The sequence below is a fragment of the Nicrophorus vespilloides genome, unplaced genomic scaffold (assembly GCF_001412225.1).
Source record: "Nicrophorus vespilloides isolate i.1.1-1 unplaced genomic scaffold, Nicve_v1.0, whole genome shotgun sequence".
NCBI classification, from domain to species: domain Eukaryota; kingdom Metazoa; phylum Arthropoda; class Insecta; order Coleoptera; family Silphidae; genus Nicrophorus; species Nicrophorus vespilloides.
The window spans coordinates 135227-151578 of record NW_017095831.1 but is presented as its reverse complement, the minus strand read 5'-3'; the positions used below and the strand labels follow the sequence as shown (position 1 = coordinate 151578).

At 34.0% G+C, this 16352-nt stretch overlaps 6 protein-coding genes across 7 annotated transcripts; 4 read left to right on the top strand and 2 right to left on the bottom strand.

Moving 5' to 3' along the window:
- The first annotated feature begins 875 nt into the window (after positions 1–875).
- Positions 876–5408, top strand: LOC108566037 (chloride channel protein 2). The gene is made up of 10 exons (XM_017925736.1): positions 876–1276; positions 1407–1527; positions 2236–2379; positions 2450–3080; positions 3142–3243; positions 3300–3534; positions 3597–4376; positions 4435–4616; positions 4673–4790; positions 4847–5408. The coding sequence occupies exons 1-10, from the start codon at positions 1106–1108 to the stop codon at positions 5222–5224; spliced, it is 2862 nt and encodes a 953-aa protein (XP_017781225.1). The 5' UTR covers positions 876–1105; the 3' UTR covers positions 5225–5408.
- A 68-nt stretch (positions 5409–5476) lies between these two features.
- LOC108566055 (serine/threonine-protein kinase 16) lies at positions 5477–6738 on the bottom strand. The gene is made up of 3 exons (XM_017925757.1): positions 6524–6738; positions 6300–6472; positions 5477–6248 (listed from the first exon to the last, which is right to left on the bottom strand). Exons 1-3 carry the CDS (start codon positions 6631–6633, stop codon positions 5575–5577), a joined length of 957 nt encoding a protein of 318 aa, XP_017781246.1. The 5' UTR covers positions 6634–6738; the 3' UTR covers positions 5477–5574.
- A 635-nt stretch (positions 6739–7373) lies between these two features.
- Positions 7374–11401, top strand: LOC108566203 (ATP-binding cassette sub-family B member 6, mitochondrial). 2 transcript variants are annotated; one of them, XM_017925996.1, is made up of 15 exons: positions 7374–7520; positions 7596–7899; positions 7958–8157; positions 8209–8356; positions 8800–8977; positions 9041–9207; positions 9262–9499; positions 9554–9729; positions 9874–10079; positions 10155–10362; positions 10416–10594; positions 10651–10765; positions 10824–10964; positions 11020–11141; positions 11199–11401. In XM_017925996.1, the coding sequence occupies exons 2-15, from the start codon at positions 7603–7605 to the stop codon at positions 11326–11328; spliced, it is 2505 nt and encodes an 834-aa protein (XP_017781485.1). In that variant the 5' UTR covers positions 7374–7520; positions 7596–7602; the 3' UTR covers positions 11329–11401. The 2 variants fall into 2 exon arrangements, with proteins under 2 accessions (XP_017781485.1, XP_017781479.1); XM_017925990.1 differs by having other exon boundaries at positions 7576–7899.
- Positions 11402–11934: 533 nt separating this feature from the next.
- On the top strand, positions 11935–13976 carry LOC108566218 (vacuolar protein sorting-associated protein 33A). The gene is made up of 3 exons (XM_017926008.1): positions 11935–13576; positions 13638–13753; positions 13811–13976. The coding sequence occupies exons 1-3, from the start codon at positions 12016–12018 to the stop codon at positions 13952–13954; spliced, it is 1821 nt and encodes a 606-aa protein (XP_017781497.1). The 5' UTR covers positions 11935–12015; the 3' UTR covers positions 13955–13976.
- A 25-nt stretch (positions 13977–14001) lies between these two features.
- On the bottom strand, positions 14002–15637 carry LOC108566224 (required for meiotic nuclear division protein 1 homolog). Its single transcript, XM_017926021.1, has 4 exons — positions 15377–15637; positions 14737–15314; positions 14322–14682; positions 14002–14268 (listed from the first exon to the last, which is right to left on the bottom strand). Exons 2-4 carry the CDS (start codon positions 15294–15296, stop codon positions 14107–14109), a joined length of 1083 nt encoding a protein of 360 aa, XP_017781510.1. The 5' UTR covers positions 15297–15314; positions 15377–15637; the 3' UTR covers positions 14002–14106.
- Positions 15638–15791: 154 nt separating this feature from the next.
- On the top strand, positions 15792–16309 carry LOC108565888 (ribosomal protein 63, mitochondrial). Its single transcript, XM_017925567.1, has 2 exons — positions 15792–16048; positions 16109–16309. Exons 1-2 carry the CDS (start codon positions 15875–15877, stop codon positions 16250–16252), a joined length of 318 nt encoding a protein of 105 aa, XP_017781056.1. The 5' UTR covers positions 15792–15874; the 3' UTR covers positions 16253–16309.
- The last annotated feature ends 43 nt before the right edge of the window (positions 16310–16352 follow it).

Below are 16352 nucleotides of genomic sequence, written 5' to 3'. Positions count from 1 at the left end.
ACTTTTCTATAGTCAATAAATGTCAGTTTTGAATATAAATGAACATTATTAGCAGTTAACATTACAGAAATCATACATTTTCTAAAATTTATATTTATATTACATTTGGCCTAAATTTGCCAAATGTAACATATAATAAGTTTAGTTTAATTGTAATTGTATATATATATTATATTTTTCGAATTTACAACATAATTTAAAATGCATTTAAAATTTAAGAAATAAAAATTAGAACAAATTTATTATTATATAAAAGAACACAATTCGATTTTTCTACATCCATTGGTGTATTTTTGGTTACGAATAATACGATAAATAACATTGGGTTGAAAGATATAAAGTAATAGATTTTAGGAAAATGAAAATATTACAAAAAATTAATATATAATTATGTATAATAATTTCATTTCTATTGCCTTAAATATTATATATTAAGTAACAATATTGTCAACGCTCTAAATATAGTAATGTTATATATTATTCAATTATTTTAAATTTATTTTGTAATGTTTAATAAACATTTGAAGAAAACTATAGTAATTATAACTATTTGTTGAAAACACATATTACGCAATTTTGAGCATTCAGGCTAAACCATATGATGTTTGTTTTGATTTGTACATGGCGCACAGTCATGTTTTAACTGGAAGCTTGCAATTAATATGTAATCATGCCGCACGAGATTTCAAAGGCCCCGCTTTCTCGTTGCAATCAATGCGACGATGATTTCGCCTTTGTTTTTCTTCAATTATTATTTTTTATTCCGTTCCCTCGGCTTCTGGTTGTTGCCTAACGCAATTAGGCCTCGAGCATGTGTGAGTGACACATAGAGTGGCCAACGAGCTAATGAACAAAACGACATTTCAATTGAAAAATTGGCCAGTCGATGCGATCTGAGACAGACGGTCATGATAGATCTGCATCCGTCGGACGGAGATGTGTCGTTGCCGGAGTCGCGTTTCCTCTCCTCCGGACCGCAAATCTTAATAGGAGAGCATAGCAGTATAGCCGCGTCTCCCAAATTCCGATTCAGTCGAAATGTACCCTCGCAAAACGTACAGCTACTTTTGAAATTCTTGCACGGTGAACAAGAGCGCACATCGAAATGGAGAATATCAATCCCATGCCCGAATCCCAGTATGGGGAGGAAGACCCTGCGGCTGTAGACAAGGAATGGGATGAGTTCGCGAAACTCGTTGAAAGGAAAAAGAGCAACAAGCAGGATCAAGCGTTTTATCCTTGCCCAGGACCAGAAGATGATTACATAAGCACGATTGTAAGATTTCTTTTATTCTGATGAAAATACATCAGTCTCGATTCGCTGTAACGTATCACAATTCAACATTTTTCAGACGCGTTATGTAACTTTATGTTGACTTTTTTCTAAATTTCCTTTTTCTTTTCAGATGTATGGCCGGTACAGCCGGCAACTGGGAGAATTCGCACGATTAGAAGCTCTAAAGCAAGCAGAAAAACGAAGATTAAAAGAGGAGAAAGCCCGAAAGAAGGAGTTGAGAGGATACCAAGGTGAGACTCAGTGATAAAAAGTCAATTTCATTTCTTTTTATATTTATTTTCAAATAATATCTGTTGACTCACGTTATCTGTATTTAGTAAAAAAATGTAGTATGAATATCACATATGTATTTATTTATAAAATCTAACTAGATTATTGAACATAATATTAACTGAAACAGTTGGTTAAGAAAAATTAAACTACTGTATAGTAATTTGTTACTTTTTATTATTTGAGAATAAATATTTTACATACATCAGATAATTTACCTAGATTACAGTTACATAACATCAGTTTATTTGTAAACAAAATTTTAAAAAATACAATGATTTTGTTGAGAACAATAGTTGTGTGTGCATAAATCGTTACGTCAATGATGAGCCAAATGTAACGACCTGATTTGAATAATAAACCAATGAATTTTATTAAGTCACCGCATTTGTGTTAGAGCGATCGAACGATATTCATTTAAAAATAATTTACAAATCCCGAGTAGATGCGCTCCGTAAACATAAACATATGTTTAAATCAACAGATTCCAATTGATCGTCATTCATAGTTGTTGTTTTTATTTTTAAATGTCGTTTAATTCAAATTGTACGCTTGTTTATAATTAAGTTGTTTTTCAAGCCCCGGCGCATCCACCTTTAATACGTAAATTCTATACGAGTGTTTCGTAATTTGTATGATTTTTAGTTAAGTTGTGGTTTTTCATTTAGGCAAAGTTGCGAAAACAGTGTCGTTCCTATGGAAGCACACGTTCGCCCGTTTGGGCGAGGATTGGGTGTTCTTGGCGCTGCTCGGCGTGATCATGGCAGTGATAAGTTTTATAATGGACCGAGGGATTTCTATGTGCAACAAAGGTAACGTCTGCACCACTAAGTTATGAACTTTCTTAATAATTTCATTACTTGGATTTGTTTGCGTTTGCAGCCAGAATATGGTTGTTCAGAGATTTGACGAACCATCCGTTGGCACAGTACGCCGCCTGGGTATCACTTCCGGTTTGCTTGATTCTGTTCAGCGCCGGCTTCGTGCACCTGGTGGCACCCCAATCAATAGGTTCCGGCATTCCAGAGATGAAGACGATCCTTCGAGGCGTCGCCCTGAAGGAGTATCTGACGTTTCGAACGCTGGTTGCGAAGATCGTTGGCCTCACGGCGACTTTGGGTAGCGGAATGCCGTTGGGGAAGGAAGGCCCTTTCGTGCATATCGCTAGTATCGTAGCTACACTGCTTAGTAAATTAGTGACGGGATTTCAAGGAATCTATGAGAACGAGAGTAGGACAACTGAAATGTTGGCGGCTGCATGCGCTGTCGGAGTCGCAAGTTGTTTTGCCGCTCCAGTCGGAGGAGTGCTGTTCAGCATAGAAGTAACTACCGTCTATTTCGCGGTGAGGAACTACTGGAGAGGATTCTTCGCTGCCGTGTGCGGAGCTACCATATTCAGACTGCTAGCAGTTTGGTTCGAAGGAGCTGACACGGTCACTGCGGTATTCAGAACGAATTTCACGATGGATTTTCCGTTCGATCCGCAAGAGCTCTTCGTATACGCCCTAATAGGGTAAGTTTTTATATACTACAAATAGTATTATACAGCATATTAAAGATGCATTTCCATCTAGAGTCGTATCTGGTGTAGGCGGAGCCTTTTACGTGTGGGTACATAGGCAATACGTCATGTTTATGAGGAAAAACAAAGCAATCAACAGTTTTCTACAGAAAAAGTAACTGAAAATTTAATTAGAAATAATTGACTTCATTTATAATATTTAATTTCCAGTCGTTTCATTTACCCCGGAATTGTTTCCTTGATGGTCGCAACGGTATCATTTCCTCTAGGTTTGGGCCAATTCATGGCTGGAGATCTCACGACACACGACCAAGTGGTAAGTCTCTTCAGCAACTTTACCTGGACACGAACCAACTTAACAGTTGAAGAACAAGCTACCTTGAACCATTGGGAAACACCTTATACCGGAGTTTTAATTAATTTAACTTGTTTTATAGCTTTTACGGTAAGACAAACTCAATTAAATAAATAGTTATTTATTATTATATGTGTTTTCTTTGGTTTTAGTTTATATTTTCGATAATAAGTTCAACGATTCCAGTTCCTAGTGGAAGTTTTATCCCGGTTTTCAAAATCGGTGCCGCTTTGGGAAGAATTATCGGTGAATGTATGCACATATGGTTCCCATCGGGAATGAGGTATGGAGGATTGGTGGCGCCAATCATACCTGGTGGATACGCAACTGTAGGATCTGCAGCATTCAGTGGAGCTGTCACGCATACGATTTCCGTTTCCGTGATAGTTTTCGAGATGACCGGACAAATTACTCATATTATTCCTATAATGATTGCTGTATTGATTTCGAACGCCATAGCTAGTCTCCTAGCTCCGAGCATGTACGACAGCATTATTTTGATCAAGAAACTTCCGTATCTTCCTGATCTGCTGCCTAGCAGCAGCGGAATGTACAATATTTGTGTGGAAGATTTCATGGTTCGAGACATCAAGTACATCTTCCACACTATCAATTACGAACAATTAAAGACGATTCTGAAGGAATCGAGACGATTGCAAAGCTTCCCATTGGTTGATAGCCCGGATAACATGGTCCTTCTTGGATCCATTCAAAGGATACAGTTGATACAGTTAATCGAGCAGCAGATAGGAAGAGAGAGGAGACTACAGGTGGCCGCAATTAGGCAGAGAGAGGCCCAGGAAAGGGCGAGGGAAGAGGCCGAGAGAAAGGCTAGAGAACGTCAAAGGAGACCATCCAGGTTCCAGGTTGTACCGGCGCCTGATGTCTTAGGCGTGAAGCAACTCTCCGAAAATCAATTAAACATGGATAGAGTGAGATTATTTATAAATAATAATCACATTCACAAATTATAATTTACTTTAATTACAGCCAACCACTTACCATCATCCAATTTTCAACAGTCAACCGAAGAAATCTATTTTAAAGAAAACCAATTCTTTCACGCTGAAAGGTTTTACTCCGCTAATGCAAACCAGTCCAGGTTCGACGCCCTACACCACTGTGACAGGGGCTGAGAGCCGAATGCGTTTGGCTTTCGAAGCAATCTTTAGGTATATTGAATAAAAATAAATTGAATCACCTAATAGTATAAATATTTTTATTTTAGGAAATCGAGCCAGTTACAAGATGTTAACGTAGAAAGTACTCCAACTTTAGATGGAAATAATTTAGAAACTAAGCCACAAATTGTACCAATGAGTCCGAGCTCCAAGAAAGTCCAACTAGTAAATAACACTGATTGCCATTCTGATATCAAAATAATATGTTGTTATTATTTCAGCCGCGCGAGAGAGTTTGCGATATGTCTGCAGATGATCAGAGAAGCTGGGAGGAAGAGCAGATGTCTTTACCTGTAGACTTCACGACATGTCATATAGACCCAGCTCCGTTCCAACTCGTGGAAAGGACTTCTCTGCTGAAAGTGCATTCGCTATTCTCGATGGTGGGCGTGAACCACGCTTACGTGACGGCCATAGGGAAGTTGGTGGGCGTGGTCGGATTGAAGGAATTAAGGACGGCCATCGAAGATGCGAACAGTGGCAACCTTCCACCTCACGTTGACGTGAATTCAAACGGTGCTACGAGCAGTTCGGACGTCAAGGAACCACCTAGTGATAACGAAAATGACGTTACCACGGCTCTAGTTTCTAAAGTGTAAATTATTGTTTAAAACATGCAAAAATTCAAAGTGATCGAAATTAAACAATTTAATTTAATTAATCGTGAAAAACAGTATTTCTACTAATTCGTATTGCACGAGCAGAGGATAAACTTCTGCTTCTGCAAAATTGGTGTAATTTTAACAATGTTATTGATATATTATTTATGAAAATTAAATATAATTTAAACGTTTATTCTCTTATAAATATGCACACCCTAACGTCATATGATACGGAAATAAAATCATCACTAAAATTGGAATGTTATCTTTAATTGTCCATAAATAAATTATCTGTTAATATTTATCTCTCATATATATAAAATGGTTATATAATATAAATTGTTTACTTAAGCTACGTTGCCAAGTTTGTTAGCAACAAAATTGGTCTTTTCGATGACATTCTGCACGAATGGCCTATCGGCCGGATTCGTATTCAACATATATAAAATTAAATCGTGTATATCTCCAGGATAATGTGAATCCTCCGGAAAGTGAACTCCTCCAGACAACACTGCCAAAGCCACAGAATCACCTCTCATATGAACTAAATCAAATGGAGACATAAAATAGCACATGGCGTAAAGTATACATCCCAGGCTCCAAATATCTGTTCTTTCATCAATAACACAGTAACTCTCCACATTGAACAACTCTGGAGCTCTATATGGAACTGAACACTGCTCCGCTGCAATGTCCTGTAACTTCTGAGCATCTTGTGAACCACACACTTGCACCCTTGCTGGTGCCATTGATCCAAAATCAATTAAAGTAGGCGTAAAATTATCCGTGAAACAGACATTCGCCGTTTTCAAATCTCTGTGTGCCAAAGGCTCTGGTTTAAGTTCATGTAAATATTGCACAGCACTGCAAATATTCGAAAATATTCTAAATATTTCCTCTACACTCATGTACTCTTTCTCTAAAGATTTAATACCTAAATGGTCATGTAAAGTCCCCCTAGGGTAATAAGGCAGTACCATAAGAGCATCTGATGTTGCATTCACAACAATATCTGCTGAGCCTAAAACACAACCATTAATATCAACTAAATATTTAAATAAATATACATTACCTTTAAAAGTAGAATCAATAAGTTCCATAATATTTGAATGCTTTAGCTTCTTTAGATACTCAATTTCTTGAAGCACCTTCTTCTGGTCTTCTATACTATGGCAAGTCATTCTTTTTAATGCATATTTACGTTTGTTGGACTTGCTTTCTATTAAGTCTACAGTACTGAAGCCTCTGTAAAGCAGATGTTATTATCAAACAATAAATTACTAACAATATGCTTACCCTTCTCCTAGACGTTCAACAATTATATACTTTGTTCCATTTATATTTATTGTTTCTCTTCTGCATAAGCATCCCATTTTCATAATCATACTTAAGCCTATAGCGTTCATTTCCTATATAAATAAATGTTGACACCAAACCACCTAAGGAACTTAAAGATTAAAAAACATAACCTTTAAATGTCACCAACGTCAAAATGCTAATGAACTAACGTTTATCTTGACAGACAACATATGTTTAACCATAGGCAATAATAATAACATAAATGCTTTGTGTACCATCTATAGGCAATTCGTTATACTAAACATTTCTATTTATATAATACATATTTTAAATGCAATTTAATATAAGCAAAGTTTAAATATAAAAGAATATAAAACATGTAGAATCATTATTTAATTAAATATTTAAAGTTAGATTACAATTATAAAAAAAAATGCAATATTTGCATTGTGCAAAATAAAATATGATTTATGTTTTATATTTTTCACAGTTAGTGCCAAATTACAAGCAATTTAATAAATAATAACAAATTATTATTAATAAATTAAATTCAATAATTGTGATACCCAATTATTTTTTTCTTGAATAATACTTGTATCAATCAGTATCAATTCCTCAAGGATTTTTTTTTAATTAAAGAGATTTATATCAATTTATTTATTGATATAAATCTCTCCGGCCCTATTTCTACCCCTTTTGGGTTTAACAGCCACCACAAATTTTTGTTAATTTTTCGGAATTGAACCAACGACCTTTCGTATCTGATTTTCGTGATACAGGCGACCATAGCCACACGTTCTCAAGGATATTATTTAACTTTTGAACTGATTCATTTCATAATATTATGCAACCGAATATACTGAACAAAATATTCTAACCATCAAACTCGCTGACATTCGCATATTAATTACCAATGACTAAACAACAAACAATGCAAAATTGTTATTTTTCTCCCTGAAACGATCAATTTCAGTGCATTATATTAAAATTTCATGTAAGTAAAACAATCGTCAAACTATTAACAATAACGACAATTATATGATTTTTAGTTCATTTAAACAAATTACAGAACAATAATGTTGTATTGTCCACCGGGAATATCATTTGATAACATTTGGATAGACCATGGCATATCACAATGTTTTATGGAAACAATGACAGCAACTGTGATTGCTGGATATTTTTTAATTGCTGGCACAATTCAACTATGTATGTACAGGAGATATGGATCCGAAGTACCATTATTTCAATTGCCCAAGTCCAAATTGTACAACCTGCAGATATTCCTAACATTACTTGCTCCAGTTTTGATCATTGTAAGGTTTGCTTTGCAAGCAACCTTGCTCAATGACAAAGTTATTCATGGATATATGGTACATCAATTAACATTCAACAGACATCGGCATAAATAATTATATTATTTTTTTTCAGATTGTTCACTTAATATTAATGGTTCTGATTTATCCATTTTCATTTCTTGTCATTGTGAAAGAAAGAAAATTTCTTTTACCTTCTGTTCCAACCAGAGGACATGGTTTGGTGCTCTTGGGTTTTTGGACATTATGCTTCATTGCTGAGAATTTGGCATTCATCAATTTTGGCAAAAAGAGTTGGTGGTTCCATTTAGAAAGGTTAGTACAAAGATATCAAGTGAAACAAGTAAAATTAACATCTCTTTTCAGCACAACTGATGAAATAGAAATGTCTCTTTTCATTATACGTTATGTGACTAGCTTACTGTTGTTTATCCTGGGTCTTAAGGCACCTGGAATCATGCAGAACATTGATTATTTAAGTTTAAATGATGGCACTAATAATACTCCTGGACAAGTAAGTTTTTGAAATTGTATAATACTTTATATAATTTTTTTTAATTTAAATATTTCCTCACTGCATTATATAAAACATTTTTTGCTAAATAATCAAAATTTGACATTTCCAAATTAATTAAGATTTTCTTGCTAATATTTCAAAATTTTGATGCTATGTCAATCAATTTAAAAGGCCATTATGTGCCTGTTTCTGTTAAAAAGTGTCCATTTGAAATTGGTCATTTAGGTATCAAAATCAAACCAAAGGTAAACGCAAAGTAAGTTTTAAAAACCAATTTGACAGTTAATCATATTTCATCCAATCCAAATTCTAGTAAATATGTTTCTTAACTTAAATCATGGATAATGTTACTACATTATTGATTATCTTTAATCATGTTTTGCATGGACGATGTATAGATAATATAATTACTTGAATATATTTAAAAAATATTTTTTTAGAGTACCAACGAAAATGAATCAACTTGGAAGAATTTTTGGAAAAAGGTCAGACTTTTGGCACCCTTTCTGTGGCCCAAGAAAGATTGCTTTCTTCAATTCAGGGTACTTTTCTGTTTGTGCTTACTGGCTGGAGGTCGTGTCATCAACTTGTATGTTCCCATTTTCAATAAAATGATAGGTTTGTTTTGAATCATAATTATTTTCATAAAAATTGTACTAATTGTATAATTATATTTTTTAGTTGATAGCATGACTGTCGCCCCAATTTCGTTCCGTTGGGATTGGATCTTGATTTACGTCACTTTTAAATTCTTACAAGGAGGCGGAACCGGAGGAATGGGGCTGTTGAACAATCTGCGTTCTTTCCTGTGGATTAGGATTCAACAGTATACGACTAGAGAAGTCGAGGTATGGCTTATTTCAGTTGAATTGAAGGAGAAAAATCACAAATTATGTTTTCAGGTGGAACTGTTCAGACATCTGCATAGTTTATCATTACGTTGGCATCTGGGGCGCAAAACTGGCGAAGTGTTGAGGATAATGGATCGTGGCACTGACAGTATAAACAATCTTTTGAGTTACATCATATTTTCCATATCTCCAACTATTATCGATATCATAATCGCCTGCATTTTCTTCGTATCCTCCTTCAATGTTTGGTTTGGTTTAATTGTTTTTGTAACTATGCTACTCTACATAAGTAAGATTGATTATGCAACAAATTTAATATTCTTATTAAACGCTATTATTTCAGTAAGTACTATTGCGGTAACAGAATGGAGAACTAAATTCCAAAGAAGAATGAATTTAGCTGACAACGCGACCCGTGCACGAAGCATGGATTCGCTGATCAATTTCGAAACTGTTAAATATTACGGAGCTGAAGGATACGAGGTTGAAGCGTTCAAAGACGCTGTTTTGAACTTCCAGGTCAGTTCAAAATTCATATTTTGCATCACATCTACTTTTGCATGTAGCCAAACTTAATCTACGAACCATAAAGCTGCGCTTCGTTAAACATGGTTCAACTTAAGACTTGATAATTAATCCACACCATTATTTATGGGCTTTCAGAAAGAGGAATGGAAGTCTATTGTTACTTTAAATATATTGAATACAGTACAAAATATCATTATTTGCTGTGGGCTTTTGGCTGGAAGTTTGCTTTGCGTTCATTTAGTCGTTGACGAGGCGAAACTGTCTGTCGGAGATTACGTACTTTTCGCAAGTTACATCATTCAGTTGTACACACCATTGAATTGGTTTGGAACTTATTACAGGTAAACTATTGTTAAATAATTCCAATTTAATTATCGCTGTTTGCATGTCTATATTTGAATTGTTGAGTATTTTAGAGCAATTCAGAAAAACTTCGTTGACATGGAAAACATGTTCGATCTTCTGAAAGAAAACCAAGAAGTTATTGATGCCCCAGGAGCAGGACCACTTATTGTTAAAAGAGGAGTAGTGGAATTTAATAATGTCAGTTTCGGATATCTGCCAGAACGAATGATATTGAAGAAAGTAACGTTTAATGTGCCTGAAGGAAAAACGTTGGCTCTTGTAATTATTAATGTAATGCAATATAAATATTTCTTAATTGCTTTGTTTTGTAGGTTGGTCCCTCTGGATCAGGAAAGAGCACAATTATAAGATTATTGTTTAGATTTTATGATGTTCAGACTGGGTCTATCATCATCGATGGTCAAAATGTGAAGACTATCACGCAAGAATCACTTAGGAGAGCAATTGGAGTAGTGCCACAGGACACTGTTTTGTTCAATAATACTATTAAGTAATTAATATTCTTGAAACCAATATTAGAAATTATGATATAATACTTATTTGTAGGTATAATGTTAAGTATGGTCGTTTGTCAGCTGAAGACGTGGATGTCATCAATGCTGCAAAGGCAGCGGATATTCATGAGCGCATCTTAACCTTCCCAGATGCCTATGATACCCAGGTAATTAAAATTGGAACTAAAAATAATTTGATATTTATACGATTTTATATACATATAGGTTGGTGAAAGAGGACTGCGTTTAAGTGGAGGAGAAAAACAGCGTGTCGCTATTGCCAGAACTATTTTGAAAGCTCCGACTATAGTTTTGCTTGATGAAGCTACGAGTGCTTTAGACACACAGACTGAAAGAAATATACAGGTAAAGACAACAAAGATGTTGATTATATTAACTATACGATTCAATGACTTTGTAGGGTGCTTTAGGTGAAGTGTGCACTAACAGAACGACAATCATAGTTGCTCATAGGCTCTCAACAATCATTCATGCTGATGAAATTTTGGTGTTAAAAGAAGGCGAAATTGTTGAAAGGGGACGGTGAGATCAACATTTTATATATGTAAATTATAACACTTAAATAATCATATTTTTTAGCCATGAGTATTTGGTGGGTCAGGACGGAGAATACGCAAAAATGTGGAGTGACCAATTGAAAAACGAAAAGAATGCGGAGAGTGTGAACGAGAGTTGGCAAGAAGAAAGTGATGAAATTAGTGATAAATAAATAAGTATATTAAATATATATATATATCAAAAAAGTTAGTTTTGTAGAGATAGAAGACGCTTTTATATATATTATTATTATATTATATATATATAATCTTTAAGTATATTTTAAAAAGCTACAAAGAAAAACTAAAAAAAATGTGATAAAAAAGGATAATGGAATTGAATGAATGAAGCTACATTTTTGTTTTTATGTTATTCCTTTTCTATACAATACAATTCCTTTGACTCTCCGAGGGGCGATGGGACACGCATTGTCCCATCATTTGAATATGTCTAGTGTAGCATTATAATTTTATAGAAAATATCCAGAAAATGGATAAATTTGATATGTCAGTAGAAGATGTTTATGTTTAATCCATACCATCCGATGTTAATTCAGTTGACGAAGTTATCTGGGACTAGGAATTTCTGGCCCTTCAAGGGGTTAAGGTGTATTTACCAGCTTACATAGAATATCTAAGATATTCTAAAATAATTAGAATATAATTATGTTTACAGCTATATTTCTAGTCCCCTAAAACTGTTTGTCAATATTAATTAGGATATTATCTAAATATTATTTGCTGTAAATATGGTTGCAGCTTTGTTTACATATCTGACAGTGACAGTCTGTGTCTGCTTTAGTCAGCTGTTTATTGTGGGAGTGATATGTTTATAGTGTTGTGAAAGTTAAAAGGATAAAATGAGGCATTTACAAGGAGGAAAAATGGATGTATCTGTAATACATTCATTAGCAAGAAACACATTAATTAATTTAATTGAAAAGTGTTCTGGTACAAAGCTCATTGTCTGGGAGTCTTCAATCAGTGGCCCCATGGGCTTAATAGCCCAATATTCATTATTAAAGGAAATGGGTGTGATTAAAATGTATCCTTTGAGAACTGGTCCATTATTGGAAAATCCTGCTGAGCATGTGATTTTCATATCAAGACCTAAGCTCCACAGTATGGATTTAATTGCAGAAAATGTTCATGAATCAAAGAAAACCAGTGGCAATTCAAAACAGTATCATCTGTTCTTTCTCACAAGGAACAGTTTGCTTTGTAAAAAACGACTTGAGAATAGAGGCATGTTGGGAAGCTTAACATATATAGAAGAATTAAATTGTGAATTCTTCCCAGTTGATTCAGATCTAATTTCCATGGAGATTCCAGAAGTGTTTGGTGAATACCATATACAGAATGATCCTACAACTCTGTACAAAATTGCCCAAGCAATTATTACTCTGCAGAAGATCTATGGACCTATACCCAGAGTCTGGGGCAAAGGTCAAGCTGCAAAGCAGGTTTGGGACTTGGTTAAGAGATTGCAAAGAGAGAATAATTTAGAGGAAACATTCAAGAATAATCAAACTACGTCGATCGATCAAATCTTACTGATTGATCGTTCAATAGATTTGATAACGCCATTGGCTACTCAGTTGACTTACGAAGGTTTAATTGACGAAATTTTCGGACTCAATAATACAACCGCCTGCTTTCCCGCGGACAAATTCAAAAATAAAACTGATAGAGTGAGCGAATCTCTTGCTGAAGCCAAAGAAACTGTAATCTTAGACTCGGCAGATGCCCTTTTTACGGATTTAAGGGATAAAAACTTTAATGCAGTCGGAGCTTTCCTGTCGAAACAAGCGAAACTTATTAGTGCCCAGCTGGAGGAGCGCCATGAGATATCGGTGCAAGAAATGAAGGTTTTCGTGCAAAAACTACCAAATATATTAGCAAACAAAAATGCTCTTTCAAGACACACAGCAATCGCTGAATCCATTAAAGACGTAACTGACAGCTTTGATTTTCTTGACTCTTTGCAGGTGGAACAAGAGTTCTTAAATTGCATAGAAGTTGATAAAGCAAATGGGTATATTGAAGATTTACTGGCGCAAAAAGCACCAATGATAAAGGTTCTTCGATTGATTTGTTTGCAATGTTTGACTGGATCAGGCTTAAAACCAAAGTTATTGGAATATTACAAAAGGGAACTTGTTCAAGTTTATGGTATTGAAGCACTGTTGGCTTTAAACAATTTAGAAAAGGTTGGTTTGTTGAAAGTACAAACTGGTAGTAGACAATATGCTGTTTTGAGAAAGACAATGAGGCTTACAGTGGAAGATACTTCCGAAATTAATCCAATAGATATCAGCTATGTGCATAGCATTTATGCACCACTCAGTATAAGAATTGCTGAGCAGTTGATGAAAAACGGTGGTTGGAAACAATTGCAAGACGTCTTAGGTCTTTTACCAGGTAATTAATTTATTTGTAGTGAAAACCACTAATTTCTACTTATTAAATAAAATATTTGCAGGGCCGAACGTTGAAGATACTTCCAATATTTATAATGGCGCAATATCGAATTCCGCTTTAAACGATGCTCCAACCGTGGTGCTAGTCTTTTTCATTGGTGGTTGCACATTTGCAGAAGTAATATTTTGTTTTTTTTTAATGTAATACCTTGAAACTAATGTGTTATTTTTGCAGATCTCGGCTCTTCGTTTTCTATCTCAGCAGGAAAATTCCAATGTAGAATTTGTAGTCGCAACAACAAAGTTGATCAATGGCAACACATTCCTCCAATCCATAATAGACATTGACAACAAAAAAACTGTTAGCCATGGAATATAACATAAATGAATATTTTGCTTCATTTTTTTTTTGTATAATTTGTGATATCTAATACATAAAATACTTTAAAAATATGTATTCATTTCTAATGACGTTTTAGGATAAATGCATATTTTTTTACATAATGCTTTTTTAAAATAATTATAAATATCTTAAACTAAATATCTATCTACATAATGAATAATTTCAAATCCAACTTCAACCATAATAAGGACAATAATCATCCACTCTAATCTGCAATGGTGCTTATCACTTAAATGACTTGATAGTAGTTCAATCAATTCAACGCAATGATTAATTTTCTCATTCATCACCTAAAAAGTATTATATAAATTAAGAATATTTTCTTATTCATTCATAAACTTACTCTCGTTCGTTTAGTGATACTGAAATACGTGCACACTGAATTGTACAGCACTTCTAAATTTTCTCTATCCCAATAGAAATCTGGCACATCCAACAAATCTGAGCTCAAGTTTATGACATGCCTTAATGCAAATAACTCTCCATGTTTCCTCAGAGCCTCTTCTTGAGTCATTTTGATTCTAGTGCCATTCTTCAGATCCCCAGTTATAAATTCAATTGAATCAATGTATTTCTCCAAAGAAGATTCCCAAATACCCAACTTCACTGACAAGGCAATAGCATTGGAAAACGTGTATTTTTCAAGACTGTTGTCTGCTGGAGATATCAACATATCACCTAAAGGACTCAAACCAGCTGTTTTTCTATAAAATACATGTTTAATAATATTACTAATATTCAATAAGTGAAGCAATTACCCTTCAATTTGATGTTTGTAATTCATTACTTCAGCTTCATTCTGCACAAAATTCTCTGTGTAGCTGTCTTGTTCATAAGGCTTTAGGAAATGTAATAAATTGCAGCTTTCCATATCAGTCATATTCCACATTACACAACTGCCTTCCCTGAAGAAAAAGATTTCCCTAGGTTCATTTCCCAATTTATATTTAGCAACTGCATGGACAACATCCATGTTATTGTCAATAGCTTTGGGTTCATACAGATCCTCCTTCTGTAATCCCTTCACCAAAGCCTCTAAATCATACTCTTCAGCAGTTGAATATGCAAGGACATTATAAAGACCAGGTACTTTAAGTTCATCATCCTCAAAAGGCTTCTTTTTGCGTAATGGCCTCTTCTTTAAATGCAATGATGATATATTTTCTTGGATGGCGAAAATACTGGTTGGTGATTTGAAGAATTGCTGACGGCTTACAGATAGTAACCGTATTTGATTCAAATTTGATTTTTTAGCAATAACCAAAATATTCACTTGCGTGTAAATTGGTTTGCATAATCTTCTCATAAAGGATGACATGTTTGTAGGTTATTTCTCCTAAAGTTTATGAAAAATAAATAAATAACTACAATTATCAATATTTTGTTGATACAACTTACTTATACGATAATGAATGTTATATATGTACGTTAAATTAACACTGTCACCTTCTATATTCACCTATAATCGATATAGGTTTGATCACTAAACATTCTACTTACGAACTGATATACCGAAAGTTACGCACGTTACGCAAAGTTATGCAATATATTTATAAAAAAAAATAGATTTAACTATAATATTATATTATCTTGATATAAACCTATTGTTAATACACAAATTGACGTAGATGTAGCAATTGAAAAATATTATTTTTTACATACTTTCGATTCCTTTTACTGCCTGAAATTGGTACTTAACAACCATAAAATAATGATTTATTATTATAACATAAAGTTGTTAAAACAAAATTTAAAAAAAACATATTCAACCTATATATTTGGAAAATGAGTACAACGTAAATTTCAAATTTTACTTCAGTAGTTGGCAATAAGTAATAATAACCTCAAATTTTATTAATTTACTTCAGCACTTGTTTGTGGATAAGTGTATTCAAGATGAAACTTTTCCAAGCCTTATTTCGTAGGAAAGGTATGCCCAATGGTCATATCTACAGAGGTAAACAAAGGCTGGTGAAAGAGGTGACCCCAAGAGATATGCAAAAGTTGAGGAACGAATATGCAATTGAAGAGAAGAATATGTTCTACTTGAGGCATCCCTATTTGACTATGGTTTGTAACTTCAACTAATCCTTAGGTGATCTCCAGCAATAATACTTATATAAATTTTAGGAAGAATCTAAAGGTCATGCTATAGCCTTAGGTAAAGTGGAAAGAAATTTGCTAGCCATGAAGATGAAGCAGAAGGAATTCAAAGATAATGTGAGATTGGAAGATCGTCTGAATCATTTAAGATTTAAGGAATCTTGGGATTAAATTATTATATATAATGTAGTTTGTAAATAAATGTTTGTTGTTTTGTAGTAATTTAAATATTGTTTGTTAATGAAAACCAGACATTTCTATGCAACTATTT

What these genes read in the sequence shown, in the direction of transcription:
- LOC108566037 (XM_017925736.1), top strand. Translation starts at nt 1,106, where the DNA reads ATGGAGAATATCAATCCCATGCCCGAATCCCAGTATGGGGAGGAAGAC. An exon ending in ATGATTACATAAGCACGATT is followed by an intron (nt 1,277 to 1,406) that starts GTAAGATTTCTT and finishes TTTTCTTTTCAG; the next exon opens with ATGTATGGCCGGTACAGCCG. An exon ending in GATTTCTATGTGCAACAAAG is followed by an intron (nt 2,380 to 2,449) that starts GTAACGTCTGCA and finishes TTGCGTTTGCAG; the next exon opens with CCAGAATATGGTTGTTCAGA.
- LOC108566055 (XM_017925757.1), bottom strand. Translation starts at nt 6,633, where the DNA reads ATGAACGCTATAGGCTTAAGTATGATTATGAAAATGGGATGCTTATGC. An exon ending in GTTGAACGTCTAGGAGAAGG is followed by an intron (nt 6,473 to 6,523) that starts GTAAGCATATTG and finishes TCTGCTTTACAG; the next exon opens with AGGCTTCAGTACTGTAGACT. An exon ending in TATTGATTCTACTTTTAAAG is followed by an intron (nt 6,249 to 6,299) that starts GTAATGTATATT and finishes GTTGTGTTTTAG; the next exon opens with GCTCAGCAGATATTGTTGTG.
- LOC108566203 (XM_017925996.1), top strand. Translation starts at nt 7,603, where the DNA reads ATGTTGTATTGTCCACCGGGAATATCATTTGATAACATTTGGATAGAC. An exon ending in AAGTTATTCATGGATATATG is followed by an intron (nt 7,900 to 7,957) that starts GTACATCAATTA and finishes ATTTTTTTTCAG; the next exon opens with ATTGTTCACTTAATATTAAT. An exon ending in ATACGACTAGAGAAGTCGAG is followed by an intron (nt 9,208 to 9,261) that starts GTATGGCTTATT and finishes TTATGTTTTCAG; the next exon opens with GTGGAACTGTTCAGACATCT.
- LOC108566218 (XM_017926008.1), top strand. Translation starts at nt 12,016, where the DNA reads ATGAGGCATTTACAAGGAGGAAAAATGGATGTATCTGTAATACATTCA. An exon ending in CGTCTTAGGTCTTTTACCAG is followed by an intron (nt 13,577 to 13,637) that starts GTAATTAATTTA and finishes AAATATTTGCAG; the next exon opens with GGCCGAACGTTGAAGATACT. An exon ending in GTGGTTGCACATTTGCAGAA is followed by an intron (nt 13,754 to 13,810) that starts GTAATATTTTGT and finishes TTATTTTTGCAG; the next exon opens with ATCTCGGCTCTTCGTTTTCT.
- LOC108566224 (XM_017926021.1), bottom strand. Translation starts at nt 15,296, where the DNA reads ATGTCATCCTTTATGAGAAGATTATGCAAACCAATTTACACGCAAGTG. An exon ending in TACAAACATCAAATTGAAGG is followed by an intron (nt 14,683 to 14,736) that starts GTAATTGCTTCA and finishes TGTATTTTATAG; the next exon opens with AAAAACAGCTGGTTTGAGTC. An exon ending in GTATCACTAAACGAACGAGA is followed by an intron (nt 14,269 to 14,321) that starts GTAAGTTTATGA and finishes AATACTTTTTAG; the next exon opens with GTGATGAATGAGAAAATTAA.
- LOC108565888 (XM_017925567.1), top strand. Translation starts at nt 15,875, where the DNA reads ATGAAACTTTTCCAAGCCTTATTTCGTAGGAAAGGTATGCCCAATGGT. An exon ending in GGCATCCCTATTTGACTATG is followed by an intron (nt 16,049 to 16,108) that starts GTTTGTAACTTC and finishes TATAAATTTTAG; the next exon opens with GAAGAATCTAAAGGTCATGC.